The sequence below is a fragment of the Phyllopteryx taeniolatus genome, chromosome 19, assembly GCF_024500385.1.
Source record: "Phyllopteryx taeniolatus isolate TA_2022b chromosome 19, UOR_Ptae_1.2, whole genome shotgun sequence".
NCBI lineage: Eukaryota > Metazoa > Chordata > Actinopteri > Syngnathiformes > Syngnathidae > Phyllopteryx > Phyllopteryx taeniolatus.
Window position 1 is genome coordinate 5342171 of NC_084520.1, and position 20899 is coordinate 5363069.

The window sequence follows — 20899 nt, forward strand, 5'->3', positions numbered from 1 at the left end:
TTACTCACCTGCAGTGAATTAATAATCAAAACCAGAAATGCCTTCTGCTTCTGTTCTGCTATAATTTTGTCACATATGGAGCATGCAAACACACACACAACTTGAATTAAAAAGGACTGTTTCACTTAATATAAAATACAGCGGCTAAAATGAGCATTTAAAACCACCATTTTTCTCACCAAATATACTTTCAAAGGTGCGATTGACCTGAAAATGTAACCAGGTGTTTGGAACAACCCAAGTAATCCATCCATACGAAGTAGAACAAATAAGCTCAGAAATTGTGTAAAAATGTGCAATGACACAGGGAAAAAGTATTGAACACTTGAAGAAAGGGAGGTCAAAAAGGCATGGAAAGCCAAGACACCTAAAATCTATCAATAATCAAACAGCTATCCAGCCCCTTGTCAGTGCAAATGAATATCGGCTGGTTCAGTCCTAATTGATGGGGTACAAAAAGGTCTCATTGCCAAGGTGTGAGTCAAGACGTATCTCATGATGGGTAAGAGCAGAGAGCTGTCTCAAGACCTGGCATTGGTTACTGGCGCATATCTAAGCTTCTGAACGTTCCAATGAGCACGGTTGGGGCCGTAATACATAAGTGTAAAGCCAATCATACCACCATAAATTGGCCTCGATCGGGTGCTCCTCACAAAATTTCTGACAGAAGAGTGCAACGAAAAATCAAAAGAGTTGTCCAAGAGCCAAGGACCACCTGTGGAGAGCTTCAAAAATTCCTGGAATGAGCAGGTACTAATGTCTCAAGGATGCCCTGCAATTGGCTGGCAAAGATAGCTGGGACAGGCTCCAGCATTCCCACGACCCTTGTGTGGATAAGTGGCTCAGAAAATGGATGGATAGATGGATGGCAATGCACATTGCGCTAAAAGCACCATACCAACAGTGGAGTTTGAAGGTGGGAACCTGATGGTGTGGGGATGATTTTCAGCAAATGATACTGGTAAACTTCACATTATTGAAGGAAGGATGAATGGGCAAATGTAGTGAGACATTCTTGATGAAAATCTGCTGACATCTATGAGGATGATGAAAATGAAACGAGGGCGGACATTTCAGCAGGATAATGATCCAAAACATGCTGCCAAGGAAACTCTCAATTTGTTACAAAGAAAAAAAAAATAAAGATGCTAGAATGGCCCAGCCAATCACCTGACTTGAATCTAATAAAAAATCTCTGGAAAGAACTGAAACTCAAGGTCCATAAAAGAAGCCCACTGAACCGTCAAGATTTGAAGACTGCTTGTGTGGCAGAATGGGCCAAAATCACACCAGAGCAATGCATGTGACTAGTTTCTCCTTACAGGGGGTATCTTGAACCTGTCATTGCAAACAAAGGCTTTTGCACAAAGTATTAAATAAATACCAGTTGGTGTGTTCAATACCTTTTCCCCGTGCCATTCCACATTGTTACACACAATTTCAGAGCATATTGTACTTTCTTTGTATGTGTGGATTACTTTGGTTGTTACCAACATCTGGTGAAGTTTTCATGTCAATAGCACCTTTGGAAATATATGTAGTGAGAAAAATGGTGACGTGTTAAATACTTATTTCAGGCGCTGTATACACTTAATAATAAAAATATTTTTTTGACCATTTAAAATGCTTGTCTTCGTCTTTTATATTTCCTATTGTCATCCATAGAGGTAAAGGGTAAGTAAAGGGTATAACATTTTCAAATTATGAAGTAAAAGTAAAAAGTCACAAAAAGAAACGCTGAAATAAAGTACATTTACAAGTATTTGTAACCTATTCTAACCACAGGAAAAAAACAGATGTAAGCACAGGAAGAAGTGGAAAACTCCACACAGGTTTGAACCCGACCTCTCGACTGTGAGGCGGACGTGCTACATGCTTTTTTGTTTCTGCTACATGCTTTTTAATCATGTAAAGCACATTGAGTTAGCTTGTGATAGAAATGCGCTATATAAATAAATTTGCTTTGCTTTGCTTTACTACTTAAATACTACTACAATAACCAGACGGAGCTCAACAAAGATGTATCCATATCAATTAAGGTTGACTTTTTTTTTTTTTTTTAAATGTTGTAGCCTTGTTGCACTGGTGGTACAGCTGGTGCTAATTGGAGCCAATTAGCACCAGCAGTGGTCACTTGGCACCTGCTATAAAAGCTCGCCTGGTTGGTCTTCACAACTATCACTGAAGCAATGGCTGCTGGATCGCTCTTGGTTGTGCTGGTCTATGCTGTTGTCATAGAAAAAGGTTTTTATTTTTGTTTGTTTTCCTGTAACTGAATTTGTGTTGAAATAACTATATTTGTCTTGAAATGCTGAGATGGGTTTTTGTGTGTGCAGGCATTTGTTTTCCAGGTTGGGCTAAAGAAGGGGGGTCCAATGCTGTGCATAAAAAAGGTGTGCCAGGTGAGAATGTTATTGATGAATTAAATGCTTGTGATAACGTTTTATTTGCTACAGATGTGTCTTCCAACAATGTTTCACTTGAGAGAGTTGTTGAACTTCTTGATTCTTTGGCTTCTGTGTGGAAGCTGCATAAGCCAGGTGAGAAAATTGGGCTAACTCAAGTTTTGTAGGGGGGCCCTGCTATATATTTTTTGTTTTGTTTTTTTCTCTCTCTCTTTTTCTTCCTTTTGCATTTGTACTTGGTTACAAAAGGTTTAAGAATGACCCGTATCTGTGCATGAATGTCGAAGTTGGGTGTGTTTCTTGCCCAACAATGCATGAATGAAAATTCAGCCACAATGGTTCTTAACTGAACTTCGTTTCTAGTTAAGATGGCACTGTTTGACGTTCTAGTGGGCTGTAATGTTGACAGTGCATGACAAAGCTGTTTTTTCGGTCTAACATGAACAGGTGGCTGCTTACATGGGTAATTGTAGTCTGCTTATCAATGGCATAGTTTTAACAAAGACTGCACAGTGGTCTGTAACTATTCTAGTCCACCCCCCCCCTTTTTTTTTTTCTATTTACTTCAATTGCAACTGTGACTTTGTTTTCAAGCCCAACCTGCAAACAAAGAGGCATTTGGAGACAAAACAAGCCACAATGTGAGAAATGACCAAACGAGCAGCAAGGGCCACCAGAACGTTTCCTTCAGCCATGACCAGCGGAGCTACAAACTGAGCACGGGTCAGCATAATGACTTTCAAGTCCAGGAGAGTGTCAACCAGAACAACACAATGAGCCACAACCCCCAGAGGGAGTCTTTTCAACAAGTCCAGGAGAGTGTCGCCCAGAACAACACAATGAGCCACAACCCCCAGAGGGAGTCCTTTCAACAAGTCCATCAGAGTGTCACCCAGAACAACACAATGAGGGAGTCCTTTCAAGAAGTCCAGAAGAGTGTCAACCAGAACAACACTATGAACCACAACCCCCAGAGGGAGTCCTTTCAACAAGTCCAGCAGAGTGTCACCCATAACAACACTATGAGCCACAACCCCCAGAGGGAGTACTTTCAACAAGTCCAGATGAGTGTCAACCAGAACAACACGATGAGTGAGTCCTTTCAACAAGTCCAGGAGGGTGTCAACCAGAACAACACTATGAGGGAGTCCTTTCAACAAGTCCAGCAGAGTGTCACCCAGAACAACACAATGAGCCACAACCCCCAGAGGGAGTCCATTCAACAAGTCCAGCAGAGTGTCAACCAGAACACAATGAGCCACACCCCCCAGAGGGAGTCCTTTCAACAAGTCCAGCAGAGTGTCACCCAGAACAACACAATGAGCCACATCCCCCAGAGGGAGTCCTTTCAACAAGTCCAGGAGAGTGTCACCCAGAACAACACAATGGCCCACAACCCCCAGAGGGAGTCCTTTCAACAAGTCAGGGAGAGTGTCACCCAGAACAACACAATGGCCCAGAACCCCCAGAAGGAGTCCTTTCAACAAGTCAATCAGAGTGTTACCCAGAACAACACAATGAGCCACAACCCCCAGAGGGAGTCCTTTCAACAAGTCCAGCAGAGTGTCACCCAGAACAACACAATGAGCCACAACCCCCAGAGGGAGTCCTTTCAACAAGTCCAGCAGAGTGTCACCCAGAACAACACAATGAGCCACATCCCCCAGAGGGAGTCCTTTCAACAAGTCCAGGAGAGTGTCACCCAGAACAACACAATGGCCCACAACCCCCAGAGGGAGTCCTTTCAACAAGTCGGGGAGAGTGTCACCCAGAACAACACAATGGCCCAGAACCCCCAGAAGGAGTCCTTTCAACAAGTCAATCAGAGTGTTACCCAGAACACACTGAGCCACAACCCCCAGAGAGAGTCCTTTCAACAAGTCCAGCAGAGTGTCAACCAGAACAACACAATGAGCCACACCCCCCAGAGGGAGTCCTTTCAACAAGTCCAGGAGAGTGTCACCCAGAACACACTGGCCCACAACCCCCAGGAGTCCTTTCAACAAGTCCAGCAGAGTGTCACCCAGAACAACACAATGAGCAATAACCCCCAGAGGGAGTCCTTTCAGCAAGTCCAGGAGAGTGTCACCCAGAACAACACAATGAGCCACACCCCCCAGAAGGAGTCCTTTCAACAAGTCCAGGAGAGTGTCACCCAGAACAACACAATGGCCCACAACCCCCAGGAGTCCTTTCAACAAGTCCAGGAGAGTGTCACCCAGAACAACACAATGGCCCAGAAGGAGTCCTTTCAACAAGTCCATCAGAGTGTCACCCAGAACAACACAATGAGGGAGTCCTTTCAACAAGTCCATCAGAGTGTCACCCAGAACAACACAATGAGGGAGTCCTTTCAAGAAGTCCAGAAGAGTGTCAACCAGAACAACACTATGAACCACAACCCCCAGAGGGAGTCCTTTCAACAAGTCCAGCAGAGTGTCACCCATAACAACACTATGAGCCACAACCCCCAGAGGGAGTCCTTTCAACAAGTCCAGCAGAGTGTCACCCAGAACAACACAATGAGCCACATCCCCCAGAGGGAGTCCTTTCAACAAGTCCAGCAGAGTGTCACCCAGAACAACACAATGAGCCACATCCCCCAGAGGGAGTCCTTTCAACAAGTCCAGCAGAGTGTCAACCAGAACAACACAATGAGCCACACCCCCCAGAGGGAGTCCTTTCAACAAGTCCAGGAGAGTGTCACCCAGAACACAATGGCCCACAACCCCCAGAAGGAGTCCTTTCAACAAGTCCAGCAGAGTGTCACCCAGAACAACACAATGAGCCACACCCCCCAGAAGGAGTCCTTTCAACAAGTCCAGGAGAGTGTCACCCAGAACAATACAATGGCCCACAACTCCCAGGAGTCCTTTCAGCAAGTCCAGGAGAGTGTCACCCAGAGCAACACAATGGACCACAATCCCCAGAAGGAGTCCTTTCAACAAGTCCAGCAGAGTGTCAACCAGAACAACATGATCAGGGAGTCCTTTCAACAAGTCCAGCAGAGTGTCACCCAGAACAACACAATGAGCCACAACCCCCAGAGGGAGTCCACTCAAGTCCAGGAGCGTGTCAAACAGAACGCAATGAGTCACAACCCTCAGAGGGTGTCCATTCAACAAGTCCAGCAGAGTGTCAACCAGAATGACAGATTGGCTGATGACTCAACAGATGAGGGGTTGATTGTGAATGTTTGATTTGTATGACATGGAAGAGCTCAGTTTTATGTAACTCTTGTCTGATAGAATTAAAATCCTTCCCATTACTAAATTTGTTTCTCAAAGCATTCACATTGTGCAAACCAAGGACATACAGGTGCATCAATTTTAGAATCTGGTAGTCAGAAGCTATTTCAGTCAAGAGTAAAACTACCGTTCTGTTCAGTGGTCTTAAAACTTTGCACAAAGTACCACCCAAAAAAATTACATTGCAAAGTACCAGCATGACTTACATAGGCTAGTTTTAGGAGGGATAAGGCTTCATCAAAATAAAGGTCAGATTTTATTTGTAAAGCATATCGAAGCCACAAATATGAAGTACAGTTTAAAAATGAACTCAAAACTTCAATTCACTAACTATAGTGGGGGTGGCAACTTCAAGTGTGCTTTTAAAGGGAAAAAAAATACAGGTATCTGGAAATCTGTCAAAAGTGAAACTAACATTTATCAATGGTTCAACTTAAAGTACCACCGCAAAAAATACTTGGCTCTCAAAGCACTAGTCATGGCAAAACTAAATACAGTAGTATAGTTCAGAAGTCTTCTCAACTACATTGCAATCAATGAAAGCACTTCAAACTGTAAAAAAAAACCCATAGTTGAAGTTTTCTGTACTTTAAAATGAAAGTCAGTTTGCGTCCTTGTATTTTGAAACTAAAGCTAAATTTAATTCACCTGCAGCGAATTGAACTGAAATTTCCGTCTGCTGCTGTGTTCTGTAATATTGTTTATGGAGCATGCAAACTTGAATTAAAAAGGACTGTCTGTAAAAAATAATAGCCAACAATTTATTTGACAGAGTTGGGATTTTCGTCTGACCCTCCAGCGCACAGAATCAGTGCTGTAAATGTAATTTTAGAATACTGGTCGTCGGAAGCTATTTCAGTCAAGAGTAAAACTACCGTTCTGTTCAGTGGTCTTAAAACTTTGCGCAAAGTATCAGCATGAATTACATAGGCTAGTTTTACGAGGGGTAAGGCTTCATCAAACTCAAGGTCAGATTTTATTTGTAAAGTATATCTAAGCCACAAATATGAAGTACAGTTTAAATGAACCCAAAACTTAAATTCACTAACTATAGTGGGGGTGGCAGCTTCAAGTGTGTGCTTTGGAAAAAAAAATAAAAATACAGGTATCTGAAAATCTGTCAAAAGTGAAACTACCATTGATCAATGGTTCAACTTAAAGTACCACCTCAAAAAAATACTTAGCTCTCAAAGCACTAGTCATGGCAAAATTGAATTCAGTAGTGTAGTTCAGAAGTCTTTTCTCAAATACATTGCAATCCACGAAAGCATTTCAAACTGCAAAATAAAAATAAAAACAAAGTTGAAGTTTTCTGTACTTTGAAATGAAAGTCAGTTTGAGTCCTTGTATTTTAAAACTTAAGCTAAATTTAATTCACCTGCAGTGAATTGATGCAAACTGAAATTTCCATCTGCTGTTGTGTTCTGTTATTTTCTTGTTTATGGAGCATGCAAACTTGAATTAAAAAGGACGGTCTATGTAAAAAAATAATAGCCAACAATTGAGTTGACCGAGTTGTGATTTTCTTCTGAACATCAGCACACACAATCAGTGCTGTAAATGTAATTTCTACACAATTGTAGAGATTGTAGATGTGAGCGATTTCAATCTAGTTTGTCACACGAAGCATGAACCTCTTTGATTTCTTCAGAATTCTTCCCCCCCCCTCTTCTTTCTTCTCCCTCTCTGATTTGTCCCTGGTTTACCTACCATGAGTTGAATAACTCAAATCTTGGTGCCAGGGGCCTCATGTACAAAAGGTGCGTACGCACAAAAACGTGGCGTACATTCTTTTTCACGGCAAAGGTCAGATGTATCAAGAGTGAAATGACCATGGAAATGTGCGGTGCCTCACGTCAACTGCATGGCTGGGCCTACGTCATACACGACATGGCTTCTGATTGGCCGACCATTACATCATATCCCACAGCACTTACACATTAAAAGCATTCATACAAAGTCAATGAGGAAAAGCGTTATTGCAACAGAATATTCACCAAGTATACGACATATACATTATAAATATGTATGTACTATACAGTATCATGCTATGTAATGCTACTGCTTAAGTTCGGCTTACTATTGTACTTTATGGCTATTGGTCAATGCTGTATTTTATTTTGAAGATAATTTCCTTTTCATCTCATATAAAGACACACTCATATAAACGTCAAATGTCTGCAGACATACAGGTCAAATAAGCTCGCATAAACATATGTCAAATCTAATCACACACTATCCTCAAATGCATTAATATACTAAAATCCATTCACACACCATCCTCAAATGCATTTTAAAAATATACTCAAATCTTTTCACACTTCCATCTCAAATGCTCGCATACGTGCTTATTTGTTTTTTTCCCCTTGGGAGATTTTTTTTAAGATAGATAGATTTTACAAATATAATTAGACTTGGAGACTAGTGAATGCCAGTGACGTGTGCGTGAATGTGATTGACATGCTCGCGTGAATGGATTTGAGTACTGTTTATGAGAGCGTGTGAGTAGCGTCATGAGAGCAAGACACGTGCGCATGAGAGTATTTGAGTAGTGTTTATGAGCGTTTGAGTAGTGTTTATGAGAGCTTTTGAGTTGTGTTTATGAGAGCAAAACTCGTGCATATCAGAGTATTTCAGTAGTGTTTATGAGTGTTTGCATAGTTTCTATGAGGAGGATGAAAATGAAACAAGGGTGGACATTTCAGCAGGGTAATGATCCAAACATACTCCCAAGACAATTCTCAATTTGTTACAAAGAAAAAAAAAATAAAGCTGCTAGAATGGCCCAGCCAATCACCTGACTTGAATTCAATCAAAAATCTCTGGAAAGAACTGAAACTCAAGGTCCATAAAAGAAGCCCACTAAACCTTCAAGATTTGAAGACTGCTTGTGTGGAAGAATGGGCCAAAATCACACCAGAGCAATGCATGCGACTAGTTTCTCCTTACAGGAGGTTTTCTTGAACCTGTCATTGCAAACAAAGGCTTTTGCACAAAGTATTAAATAAATACAAGTTGGTGTGTTCAATACCTTTTCTCTGTGCCATTTCAAATTATTACACACAATTTCAGAGCGTATTTGTTGTACTTTCTTTGTATGTATGGATTACTTTGGTTTTTCCCAACATCTGGTGAAATTTGCATGTCAATAGCACCTTTGGAAATATATGTAGTGAGAAAAATGGTGGCGTGTTAAATACTTATTTCAGGCGCTGTGTACACCTAATAATAAAATTATTTTTTTGACCTGGTTAATGTTATTTTTGCTTCTTAACTTCAGCGTAAAGCATCAGTGCTGTAAAAGTCACCATTTTTACACGCAATTGTAAGCTGAGGTGTGAGCGATCTTTGTAATATAGTTCATGTTGCACTGTCGAGTGGTGACACAATATCACAATCATTGCATCTGATTGGTGACACAAATAAGCCTAAAAAGTGCATAACGCAATGAATAAAATGTATAAGTGATAGCACAAAATATAATTGAATTGTTAACCGGATACATGTTCAGGAAATTATTAATGCAATTGGCTAGAAATGTGTGACTGCAAATGTGATGTGTTGCTCTAGACGTCCACAGGAGGGAGCCAGGAGTAAAGGTCAACCAGGCATGCACAACCACAAATTGTCCATATAGGATGGAGCCAAAGTAGAGGTTAAAAAGGTCACACAAATGTTATAATACAGTCACACATTAACAGACATATATAACCTGTAACAGCTTATTACAAATATTTTGGTAACTCAGTGTTAGAAACCCACAATCATCTGTGTCCACACTGTGACGTGAAATAGTTGAAGTGTTTAGGAACTTTCATTGTAAAAGTGGGAGTTGCAATGCGTGGGTTTTCTCCGGGTACTCTGGTTTCCTCCCAGATCCCAAAAACATGCATGGTGGGTTAATTGAAGACACTAAATTGCCCGTAGGTGTGAATGTAAGTGCGAATGATTGTTTGTATGTGCCCTGCAATTGGCTGGCGACCAGTTCAGGGTGTACCCCGCCTCTTGCCCGAAGATAGCTGGGATAGGCTCCAGCAGCCCGCAACCCTAGTGAGGATAAGCGGTACGGCAAATGGATGGATGGATAATTAAGAATGATTTGTGTACACGTACATCGTTGCGTGATTGAGGGTGTGAGCCATCCCTAGACAAAGTAAACACAGTGGGTAAAACAATGCCCACCAAAGGGAGCCAGGCTTAACTATGTTTTGTCTCCATGGAAGAGAAGTCAATGGCAAGAAGTTTCAGCCCACTTGGGAAAATTACCATGATATAATCTGTCTCTAAGTATTGTTTTTTGTACCCTTTAAGGGCACAGAACTGAAATTGGAACCAATGTTTTTTAAGCATTTGTGATCATTACCTGATAGAGACATGAGAGTAAGCCCTCCCCAGATGGCTCCGTAGTGCTCTCATAGGCCAGACTAAAATCATGCAGGGACTCAGACCCCTGGTACGGCTCATGTCTTCTATAAACTAAAAATGGATGATTTTAGTCCTCTTGTTCTCCCGGAGGTCAGCAACTGAGGTTAACAGTTTAGTCTCATATCTATCTTTGTGTAAGACGCAGGATGATAGAGAGGCAGCTTAAAGAAAAGACAACTTGAAAAGCCTTTGAGAACAGGTGAGAACCAAAGGGGGACTGAGCCCTTGACCTCTCTCTTCTAAGCCCACACCTATTCTCAACTCAAATTTTCAAAGTTGGGATGTTTGACCTGATCAATCGAATATTCCTTTTTTCATGCGAATTGAATTTCCTTTCTATTTAATCATGTTTAGAATTTTCACACTGTGACTGTTTTTATTTACCATCAATTGAAACTTTGAATGTGACCATATACTTTCCTTGAATTTATGTTTTTAGACTGTTTTGGTTTGTTTTTCAAAGGGTCGGCTTGGAACATTTGATCTCATTTGTGAGTGAGCAGATGTTTTACATACAGTTCATTTTTCTGAATTTCATTATTATTATTTTTATAGGCGGCACGGTGGACGACTGGTTAGAGCGTCAGCCTCACAGTTCTGAGGACCCGGGTTCAATCCCCGGCCCCGCCTGTGTGGAGTTTGCATGTTCTCCCTGTGCCTGTGTGGGTTTTCTCCGGGCACTCCGGTTTCCTCCCACATCACAAAAACATGCATTCATTGGAGACTCTAAATTGCCCGTAGGCATGACTGTGAGTGCGTATGGTTGTTTGTTTCTATGTGTCCTGCGATTGGCTGGCAACCAGTTTAGAGTGTACCCCGCCTCCTGCCCGATGACAGCTGGGATAGGCTCCAGCACACCCGCGACCCGAGTGAGGAGAAGCGGCTCAGAAAATGGATGGATGGATTATTTTTATATTTTTATTATCTGCGATTGGCTGGCAACCAGTTCAGGGTGTACCCCGCCTCCTGCCCGATGATAGCTGAGAAAGGCTGCAACACGCCTGCGACCCTAGTGAGGAGAAGCGGCTCAGAAAATGGATGGATGGATGGATATTTTTATTATTTGATACTTGTGCCCTTGTTAAATTCTATTCATTAAAGTACCTTTTTGTGAGCATTGAAAAATCTCCCTTCATTTTCTTTTAAGAATAATAAGCGCTATGTTACCAGACCTAATAACATTTTACCAACACAGCCATTAATTATTTTAATTCTATTTTTGAAGGTTGTTTCGGCTGTAATTTAAATAACAGATCCTAACTGTCGCACAAATTGTCTGTCAAACTGTTGTCTAATTTTCCCAGGTCAATTTCAAGAGCCAAAGATCAATAGGGAGAGAGCAGTTTAAAAAAGGTGTGGTGAGTTTCACCCAACATCTGCCAAGGTTACTCTGTTCAGGTGAGGCCTAACTTAAGCGGGGCCGACGCTTCACAAGTGGCTGTGAGAACCTAGGAGAATCTCTCTCGACACCGGCTTAAGCAAGCTCCCGTCACCGGTTACAGTCCACTGTGTAACATGCAGGAACAACGGGGAGCTTTAAACGGAGAGCTGGTCAGGACTCCCTCAGTGCCTAAAGGTGCAGGGGAGCCTGGGGTAAGCTAGATCTGACACAACACGTAGCATTACACATTTTGATTTCTTCAGATTTTATTTCTTCGATTTATCCATGGTTTACCAGCCAGGGGTCGAATAGTTCAATAAATCTTGGCGCCAGGTGTTGCACATTGGTGCTTGTGATGTATGTTTTCAATAACAAAAAAAAAAAGTTAACACTATAATCTTCAAATTTAGAGTTACAGTTGAAAAACAAACAAACTGAAATAAAAAAAAGTCAATTAAACACTTATGATTATTTTTTTCAGTCACAGAGAGCCACACTACTCGAGGAAGCCCTCCTCCCACGTTGAGAATCACTGCGTTTAAGGCTGCTATCAAAACAACCTAGGCGTCCATAACACCTCAACAGTGTCACAGATTAGTCACCTCCACGCCACACTTTACAGGGTCTTTAATCAATGGATAATTGAACACAAATAGCAACACATGTAGACAGACAATATAACAATACTATTAGGCATAGACTGTGTTTTTTCCTCTGTGAAAAAGAACTAATATTACTCCAGTGACTGAGTCTTCCTCATTTGTCTCCATAACCATAATATAGTGCCCCCTCGTGGCCCAGTCGCACACACCAGAAGGAATCATATTGAATTAATCATAATGCAGTTTAATTCTTTGTATTCCATTTAAGTTTTGACTATGACTTTAAAAAAAGTACGTTCCTTATTAAAAAACACATTACACATATCTTTGTGTTTAGGGTGTAGGTTGGAGGTGGCACGGTGGATGACTGGTTCAAATCCGGCCTCACCAGTGTGTAATTTGCATGTTTTCCCTGTGCCTGTGTGGGTTTTATCCGGGTACTCCGGTTTCCTCCCACATCCCAAAAAAAAGCATGGTAGTTTGATTGAAGACTCAAAATTATTCGTAGGTGTGAAAGTGAGTGCAAATGGTTGTTTTTTTATGTGTGCCCTGCGAACAGTTCAGACCCTGCCTCTTGCCCAAAGATAGCTGGGATAGGCTCCAGCACGCCAACGACCCCAGTGAGGATAAGCGGTACAGAAAATGGATGGATGGATGGATGGGTGTAGGTTGGAATGGATTAATGGTATTTCCATTCACTCCAGTGGGAAAAAAAGGATTTTAGATTCAAATGTTTTGAATTACGAGCATGGGCACCGAACAGACTAAAGTTGTACCTCAAGTCACCACTATCCATCCATTTTCTGAGCCGCTTCTCCTCACAAGGGTCGCGGGCGTGCTGGAGCCTATCCCAGCTGTCATCGGGCAGGAGGCAGGGTACACCCTGAAGTGGTTGCCAGCCAATCGCAGGGCACAAACAAACAAACAACCATTCACAGTCCCACCTACGGGCAATTTAGAGTCTCCAATTAATGCATGTTTTGGGGATATGGGAGGACACCAGAGTGCCCGGAGAAAACCCACGCAGGCACAGGGAGAACATCCAAACCCCACACAGGCGGGGCCGGGGATTGAACCCAGGTCCTCAGAACTGTGAGGCTGACGCTTTAACCAGTCGACCACCGTGCCGCCAGTCACCACTACAAAAGTAAAAATATACAGATTTTGTACTTAAGTACAATTTTTAAAAAAATAAAAAATGCGGCCGACTTGACCTCCATCCATCCATTTTCTGAGCCGCTTCTCCTCACTAGGGTCGCGGGCGTGCTGGAGCCTATCCCAGCTGTCATCGGGCAGGAGGCGGGGTACACCCTGAACTGGTTGCCAGCCAATCGCAGGGCACATAGGAACAAACAACCATTCGCACTCACAGTCATGCCTACGGGCAATTTAGAGTCTCCAATTCATGCATGTTTTTGGGATATGGGAGGAAACCGGAGTGCCCGGAGAAAACCCACGCAGACACGGGGAGAACATGCAAACTCCACACAGGCGGGGCCGGGGATTGAACCCGGGTCCTCAGAACTGTGAGGCTGACGCTCTAACCAGTCGCCCACCGTGCCGCCCGACTTGACCTGTCTTTGTCTTTTATATTTCCCATTGTCATCCATAGAGGTAAAGGGTAAGTAAAGGGTATAACATTTTCAAATTATGAAGTAAAAGTAAGTCACAAAAAGAAATGCTGAAATAAAGTACACTTACTTGTAATCTTCTAAAGTACATTTACAAGTATTTGTAACCTATTCTAACCACAGGAAAAAAACAGATGTAAGCACAGGAAGAAGTGGAAAACTCCACACAGGTTTGAACCCGACCTCTCGACTGTGAGGCGGACATCCTACATGCTTTTTTTTTCTTTTTTTAAAATGCTTATTAATCATGTAAAGCACATTGAGTTACCTTGTGAAAGAAATGCGCTATATAAATAAATTTGCTTTGTTTTGCTTTACTACTTAAAATAGTATTACAATAACCAGAAGGAGCTCAACAAAGATGTATCCATATCAATTAAGGTTGACTTTTTTTTTTTTTTTAATATTGTAGCCTTGTTGCACTGGTGGTACAGCTGGTGCTAATTGGAGCCAATTAGCACCAGCTGTGGTCACTTGGCACCTGCTATAAAAGCTCGCCTGGTTGGTCTTCACAACTATCACTGAAGCAATGGCAGCTGTATGGCTCTTGGTTGTGCTGGTCAATGTTGTTGTCATGGACAAAGGTGATTTATTTTATTTTTCTTTGTTTGTTTTCCTGTAACTGAATTTGTGTTAAAATGACTATATTTGTCTTGAAATGCTGAGATGAGTTTTTTTGTGTGCAGGCATTTGTTTTCCAGGTTGGGCTAAAGAAGGGGGGTCCAATGCTGTGCATAAAAAAGGTGTGCCAGGTGAGAATGTTATTGATGAATTAAGTGCTCGTGATAATGTTTTATTTGGTACAGATGTGTCTCCCAACAATGTTTCACTTGCGAGAGTTGTTGAACTTCTTGATTCTTTGGCTTCTGTGTGGAAGCTACATACGTCAGGTGAGAAAATTGGGCTAATTTTGTAGGGGGGGCCTGCTATTTTATTTTTTTCCCTTTTGCATTTGTACTTGGTTATAAAAGGTTTAAGACTGACCTGTATCAGTGTATGAATGTCAAATTTGGGTGTGTTTATTGCCCAACAATGCATGAATGAAAATTCAGCCACAATGATTCTTAAATGAACTTTGTTTCTATTCAAGATGGCACTGGTTTGAAGTTCTAGTGGGCTGTAATGTTGACAGTGCACGACAAACAAGTTTTTTGGGTTTTTTTTTTTCGGTCTAACATGAACAGGTGGCTGGTTACATGGGTAATTGTACAGTCTGGTTATCAATGGCATAGGTTTAAAAAAAGACTGCACAGTGGTCTGTAACTAGTCAAGTCCCCCCTTTGTGTATTGTTCAATTGTGACTTTGTTTTCAAGCCCAACCTGCAAGCAAAGAGGCATTTGGAGACAAAACAAGCCACAATGTGAGAAATGACCAAACGAGCAGTAAGGGCCATCAGAACGTTTCCTTCAGCCATGACCAGCAGAGCTACAACATGAGCAAGGGTCAGGATAATGACTTTCAAGTCCAGGAGAGTGTCACCCAGAACAACACAATGGCCCACAACCCCCAGAGGGAGTCTTTTCAACAAGTCCAAGAGAGTGTCGCCCAGAACAACACAATGAGCCACAACCCCCAGAGGGAGTCCTTTCAAAAAGTCCAGCAAAGTGTCGCCCAGAACAACACAATGAGGGAGTCCTTTCAAGAAGTCCAGCAGAGCGTCAAACAGAACAACACAATGAGCCACAACCCCCATACTGAGTCCGTGCAACAAGTCCAGCAGAGCATCAACCAGAACAACACTATGAGCCACAACCCCCAGAGGGAGTCCGTTCAACAAGTCCAGCAGAGCGTCAACCAGAACACGATGAGCCACAACCCCCAGAGGGAGTCCGTTCAACAAGTCCAGCAGAGCGTCAACCACAACAACACGATGAGGGAGTCCTTTCAACAAATCCAGGAGAGTGTCAACCAGAACAACACTATGAGCCACAACCCCCAGAGGGAGTCCTTTCAACAAATCCAGGAGAGTGTCACCCAGAACAACACAATGGCCCACAACCTCCAGAGGGAGTCTGTTCAACAAGTCCAGCAGCGTGTCAACCAGAACAACACTATGAGGGAGTCCGTTCAACAAGTCCAGCAGAGCGTCAACCAGAACAACACGATGAGCCACAACCCCCAGAGGGAGTCCGTTCAAGTCCAGCAGAGCATCAACCGGAACAACACTATGAGCTACAACCCCCAGAGGGAGTCCGTTCAAGTCCAGGAGAGTGTCAACCAGAACAACACGATGAGTGAGTCTGTTCAACAAGTCCAGGAGAGCGTCACCCAGAACAACACGATGAGCCAGAACCCCCAGAGGAAGTCTGTTCAACAAATGCAGGAGAGTATCACCCAGAACAACACAATGGCCCACAACCTCCAGAGGGAGTCCGTTCAAGTCCAGGAGAGTGTCAACCAGAACAACACGATGAGGGAGTCCGTTCAACAAGTCCAGCAGAGCATCAACCAGAACAACACAATGAGCAACAACCCCCAGAGGGAGTCCGTTCAACAAGTCCAGCAGCGTGTCAACCACAACACAATGACTGAGTCTGTTCAACAAGTCCAGGAGAGCGTCACCCAGAACAACACGATGAGCCAGAACCCCCAGAGGGAGTCCGTTCAACAAATCCAGGAGAGTATCACCCAGAACAACACAATGGCCCACAACCTCCAGAGGGAGTCCGTTCAGCAGCGTGTCAACCAGAACAACACGATGAGCCAGAACCCCCAGAGGGAGTCCGTTCAACAAGTCCAGCAGAGCATCAACCAGAACAACACGATGAGCCACAACCCCCAGAGGGAGTCCGTGCAACAAGTCCAGCAGAGCGTCAACCAGAACAACACTATGAGCCACAACCCCCAGAGGGAGTCCTTTCAACAAGTCCAGCAGAGCATCAACCAGAACAACACAATGAGCCACAACCCCCAGAGGGAGTCCGTTCAACAAGTCCAGCAGAGTGTCAACCAGAACAACACTATGAGCCACAACCCCCAGAGGGAGTCTGTTCAACAAGTCCAGCAGGGTGTCAACCAGAACACTATGAGTGAGTCTGTTCAAGTCCAGCAGAGCATCAACCAGAACAACACGATAAGCCACACCACCCAGAGGGAGTCCTTTCAACAAGTCCAGGAGAGTGTCAACCAGAACAACACGATGAGTGAGTCTGTTCAACAAGTCCAGGAGAGCGTCACCCAGAACAACACTATGAGCCAGAATCCCCAGAGGGAGTCCGTTCAACAAATCCAGGAGAGTGTCACCCAGAACAACACAATGGCCCACAACCTCCAGAGGGAGTCCATTCAACAAGTCCAGCAGCGTGTCAAACAGAACAACACGATGAGGGAGTCTGTTCAACAAGTCCAGCAGAGCGTCAACCAGAACAACACAAAGAGCCACAACCCCCAGAGGGAGTCCGTTCCAGTCCAGCAGAGCGTCAACCAGAACAACACGATGAGCCACACCCCCCAGAGGGAGTCCTTTCAACAAGTCCAGGAGCGTGTCAACGAGAACAACACGATGAGTGAGTCTGTTCAACAAGTCCAGGAGAGCGTCACCCAAAATACAATGAGCCACAACCCCCAGAGGGAGTCCTTTCAACAAGTCCAGGGGAGCGTCACCCAGAACACAATGAGCCACAACCCCCAGAGGGAGTCCTTTCAACAAGTCCAGCAGCATGTCAACCAGAACTCAATGAGCCACAACCCTCAGAGGGTGTCCATTCAACAAATCCAGCAGAGTGTCAACCAGAATGACAGATTGGGTGATGACTCAACAGATGAGGGGTTGATTGTGAATGTTTGATTTGTATGACATGGCAGCGCTCAGTTTTATGTAACTCTTGTCTGATAGAATTAAAATCCTTCCCTTCACTAAATCTGTTTCTCAAAACATTCACAATGTGCAAACGAAGGACATGTGCATCAATTTTAGAATACTGGTAGTCGGAAGCTATTTCAGTCAAGAGTAAAACTACCGTTCTGTTCAGTGGTCTTGAAACTTTGTGCAAAGTACCAGCATGAATTACATAGGCTAGTTTTATGAGGGGTAAGGCTTCATCAAACTCAAGGTCAGATTTTATTTGTAAAGTATATCTAAGCCACAAATATGAAGTACAGTTTAAACATGAACCCAAAACTTGAATTCACTAACTATAGTGGGGGTGGCAACTTCAAGTGTGTGCTTTTAAAGAAAAAAATACAGGCATCTGGAAATCTGTCAAGTGAAACTACCATTGATCAATGGTTCAACTTAAAGTACCACCCCAAAAAATACTTGGCTCTCAAAGCACTAGTCATGGCAAAATTGAATGCAGTAGTATAGTTCAGAAGTCTTCTCAACTACATTGCAATCAATGAAAGCACTTCAAACTGTAAAAAAAAAAAAACATAGTTGAAGTTTTCTGTACTTTAAAATGAAAGTCAGTTTGAGTCCTTGTATTTTAAAGCTAAATTTAATTCACCTGCAGCGAATTGATGCAAACTGAAATTTCCGTCTGCTGCTGTGTTCTGTAATTTTGTTTATGGAGCATGCAAACTTGAATTAAAAAGGACTGTCTGTAAAAAAAATAATAGCCAACAATTTATTTGACAGAGTTGGGATTTTCGTCTGAACCTCCAGTGCACAGAATCAGTGCTGTAAATGTAATTTTGGAATACTGGTAGTCGGAAGCTATTTCAGTCAAGAGTAAAACTACCGTTCTGTTCAGTGGTCTTAAAACTTTGCGCAAAGTACCAGCATGAATTACATAGGCTAGTTTTAGGAGGGGTAAGGCTTCATCAAACTCAAGGTCAGATTTTATTTGTAAAGTATATCTACGCCACAAATATGAAGTACAGTTTAAACATGAACCCAAAACTTGAATTCACTAACTATAGTGGCGGTGGCAACTTCAAGTGTGTGCTTTTAAAGAAAAAAATACAGGCATCTGGAAATCTGTCAAAAGTGAAACTACCATTGATCAATGGTTCAACTTAAAGTACCACCCCAAAAAATACTTGGCTCTCAAAGCACTAGTCATGGCAAAACTAAATGCAGTAGTATAGTTCAGAAGTCTTCTCAACTACATTGCAATCAATGAAAGCACTTCAAACTGTAAAAAAAAAAAAACATAGTTGAAGTTTTCTGTACTTTAAAATGAAAGTCAGTTTGAGTCCTTGTATTTTAAAGCTAAATTTAGTTCACCTGCAGCGAATTGATGCAAACTGAAATTTCCGTCTGCTGCTGTGTTCTGTAATTTTATGGAGCATGCAAACTTGAATTAAAAAGGACTGTCTGTAAAAAATAATAGGCAACAATTTATTTGACCGAGTTGGGATTTTCTTCTGAACCTCAGCGTACAGAATCAGTGCTGTAAATGTAATTTTTACACAATTGTAAGCTAAGATGTGAGGGATTTCAATCTAGCTCATGTCACACGTAGCATGACGCTCTGTGATTTCTTCAGAATTAAGTTCGGCTTACTATTGTACTTTATGGCTGTTGGTCAATGCCGTATTTTATTTTTAAACTAACTTCCTTTTCAACTCATATAAAGACACGCTCATATAACATGTCACCATTGGAATCCCCTTGTTTAACCCCACCTGGAAAAAAAAAAAAAAAAGGCCTGCAGACAAACAAACTCATCTTAGCATTTCAAGACACAAATATTCTCATTTTAACACAAAGTTTTAAAAAACAGTTTTATTATTAAAAAAAACAAAAAAAACTAACAAACTTGCACATGAAGACAGCATGGACCAGTACAACCAAGAGGCAGACAGCAGCCATTGTTTCAGTAACAGTTGTGAAGACTGACCAGGCGAGCTTTTATAGCAGGTGACCACAGCTGGTGCTAATTGGTTCCAATTAGCTCCAGCTGTACCACCTGTGTAAAAAGGCTACAACATTAAATAAATAAAATGTTAACCTCAATTTACATGGATAAATCTATGCTGTGCTCCTTTTGGTTATTTACATTTTTTTTAATAGGTTTACATTTTCCTTTCAAAGACCTTTAGAAAATTTTCTCACCTTGGATTCTTCATTTGATAACTAGATGAAAACTACTGAATCAAGTTGTGGCTATTTTTATGATTCGTGATAATCGTCGAGGATGCACGGTAATCCAGTGTTTAGCATGTCTCCCTCACAGTCCAGAGGTCGGGTTCAAACCTGTGTGGCGTTTGCTGCTTCTTCCTGTGCTTACATCTGTTCTGTCCTGGGGTGGAAATAGGTTACAAATACTTGGAAATGTACTTTAGATTACAAATAAATGCACTTTACTTGAGTGTTGCTTTTTCTGACTTTTTACTTTTATTTCCTAATTTTAAAATGTTATACTCTTTGTCAAAATAGGTTCATTACTTTTTTCAACTTTTATGGATGAGAAAGGGCAACATAAAAAAAGAGGTCAAGATAACTGCATTTTTTTTTTAATATATATACTTAAGTACAAAGTCTGTCCATTTGTACTTTTGCAGTGGTGACTTGAGTTACATTAGTCCGTTCGGTGACCATGCTCGTAATTCAAAAACACTGAAATAACTTTTTTCCCACTGGAGTGAATGGAAATACCATTATTCCATTACAACCTACACTAAAAACACACAAATGTTTAACGTATTGTTTAATAAGGAAAATAGAACTATAATATTGTACTTTTTTAAGTCAATTGGCAGAGACCACTTTTGAGACATAAAGACAATGAGAAAAACAGTCACTGGTACAATTTTTAAAACTTTTTTTTTTTTTTTTTAGGACAATTGTGCAAAAGATGCAAGTCCTCTAGCACTTAAAGCAGTTTGAATGACTAATGTACCAATAGTCCGGTGCAATGACCATTGAGAGAATTGTTGAACTTCTCGATTCTTTGGATTCTGTGTTGAACCGACCTACTCCAGGTGAAAAAATTGGGCTAACATAAGTTTTGTAATGCCAGGTTCACTTTTTGAGCCAAGCCATATTTTACCTTAAGGAAAGAATTTCACTGCAATTGGCTGGCAACCAGTTCAGGGTGTACCCCGCCTCCTGCCCGATGATAGCTGGGATAGGCTCCAGCATGCCCGTGACCCTAGTGAGGAGAAGCGGCTCAAAAAATGGATGGATGGAAAGAATTTCACTCATCACCATCAAACAAATGTCACAGGTATAGATGGAATTAATTGTCTCAATGGACATGAATTTACTGGGTGTGAAATCTGTGTAATGAATTGATGGTATGCAACATTACATGAACGTTT

The 20899-nt window shown here is 42.0% G+C and overlaps 1 protein-coding gene across 10 annotated transcripts; it reads left to right on the forward strand.

Annotated features, from left to right (window-relative positions):
- The first annotated feature begins 2110 nt into the window (after positions 1 to 2110).
- Positions 2111 to 17553, forward strand: LOC133469152 (protein kinase 4-like). Of its 10 annotated transcripts, none has more exons than XM_061755867.1 (5): positions 2111 to 2244; positions 2337 to 2402; positions 2457 to 2540; positions 3000 to 4526; positions 4590 to 5678. In XM_061755867.1, exons 1-5 carry the CDS (start codon positions 2190 to 2192, stop codon positions 5603 to 5605), a joined length of 2748 nt encoding a protein of 915 aa, XP_061611851.1. In that variant the 5' UTR covers positions 2111 to 2189; the 3' UTR covers positions 5606 to 5678. The 10 variants fall into 10 exon arrangements, with proteins under 10 accessions (XP_061611851.1, XP_061611852.1, XP_061611849.1 ...); XM_061755868.1 differs by having other exon boundaries at positions 3000 to 3165; positions 3232 to 5678; XM_061755865.1 differs by having other exon boundaries at positions 3000 to 5678.
- Positions 17554 to 20899: the final 3346 nt, after the last annotated feature.

Bases quoted from the DNA above. Each gene is read 5' to 3' on its own strand.
- LOC133469152 (XM_061755865.1), top strand. From the start codon at position 2,190: ATGGCTGCTGGATCGCTCTTGGTTGTGCTGGTCTATGCTGTTGTCATA. The intron at 2,245-2,336 runs GTTTTTATTTTT...TTGTGTGTGCAG, and splicing joins TGCTGTTGTCATAGAAAAAG to GCATTTGTTTTCCAGGTTGG. The intron at 2,403-2,456 runs GTGAGAATGTTA...TATTTGCTACAG, and splicing joins GCATAAAAAAGGTGTGCCAG to ATGTGTCTTCCAACAATGTT.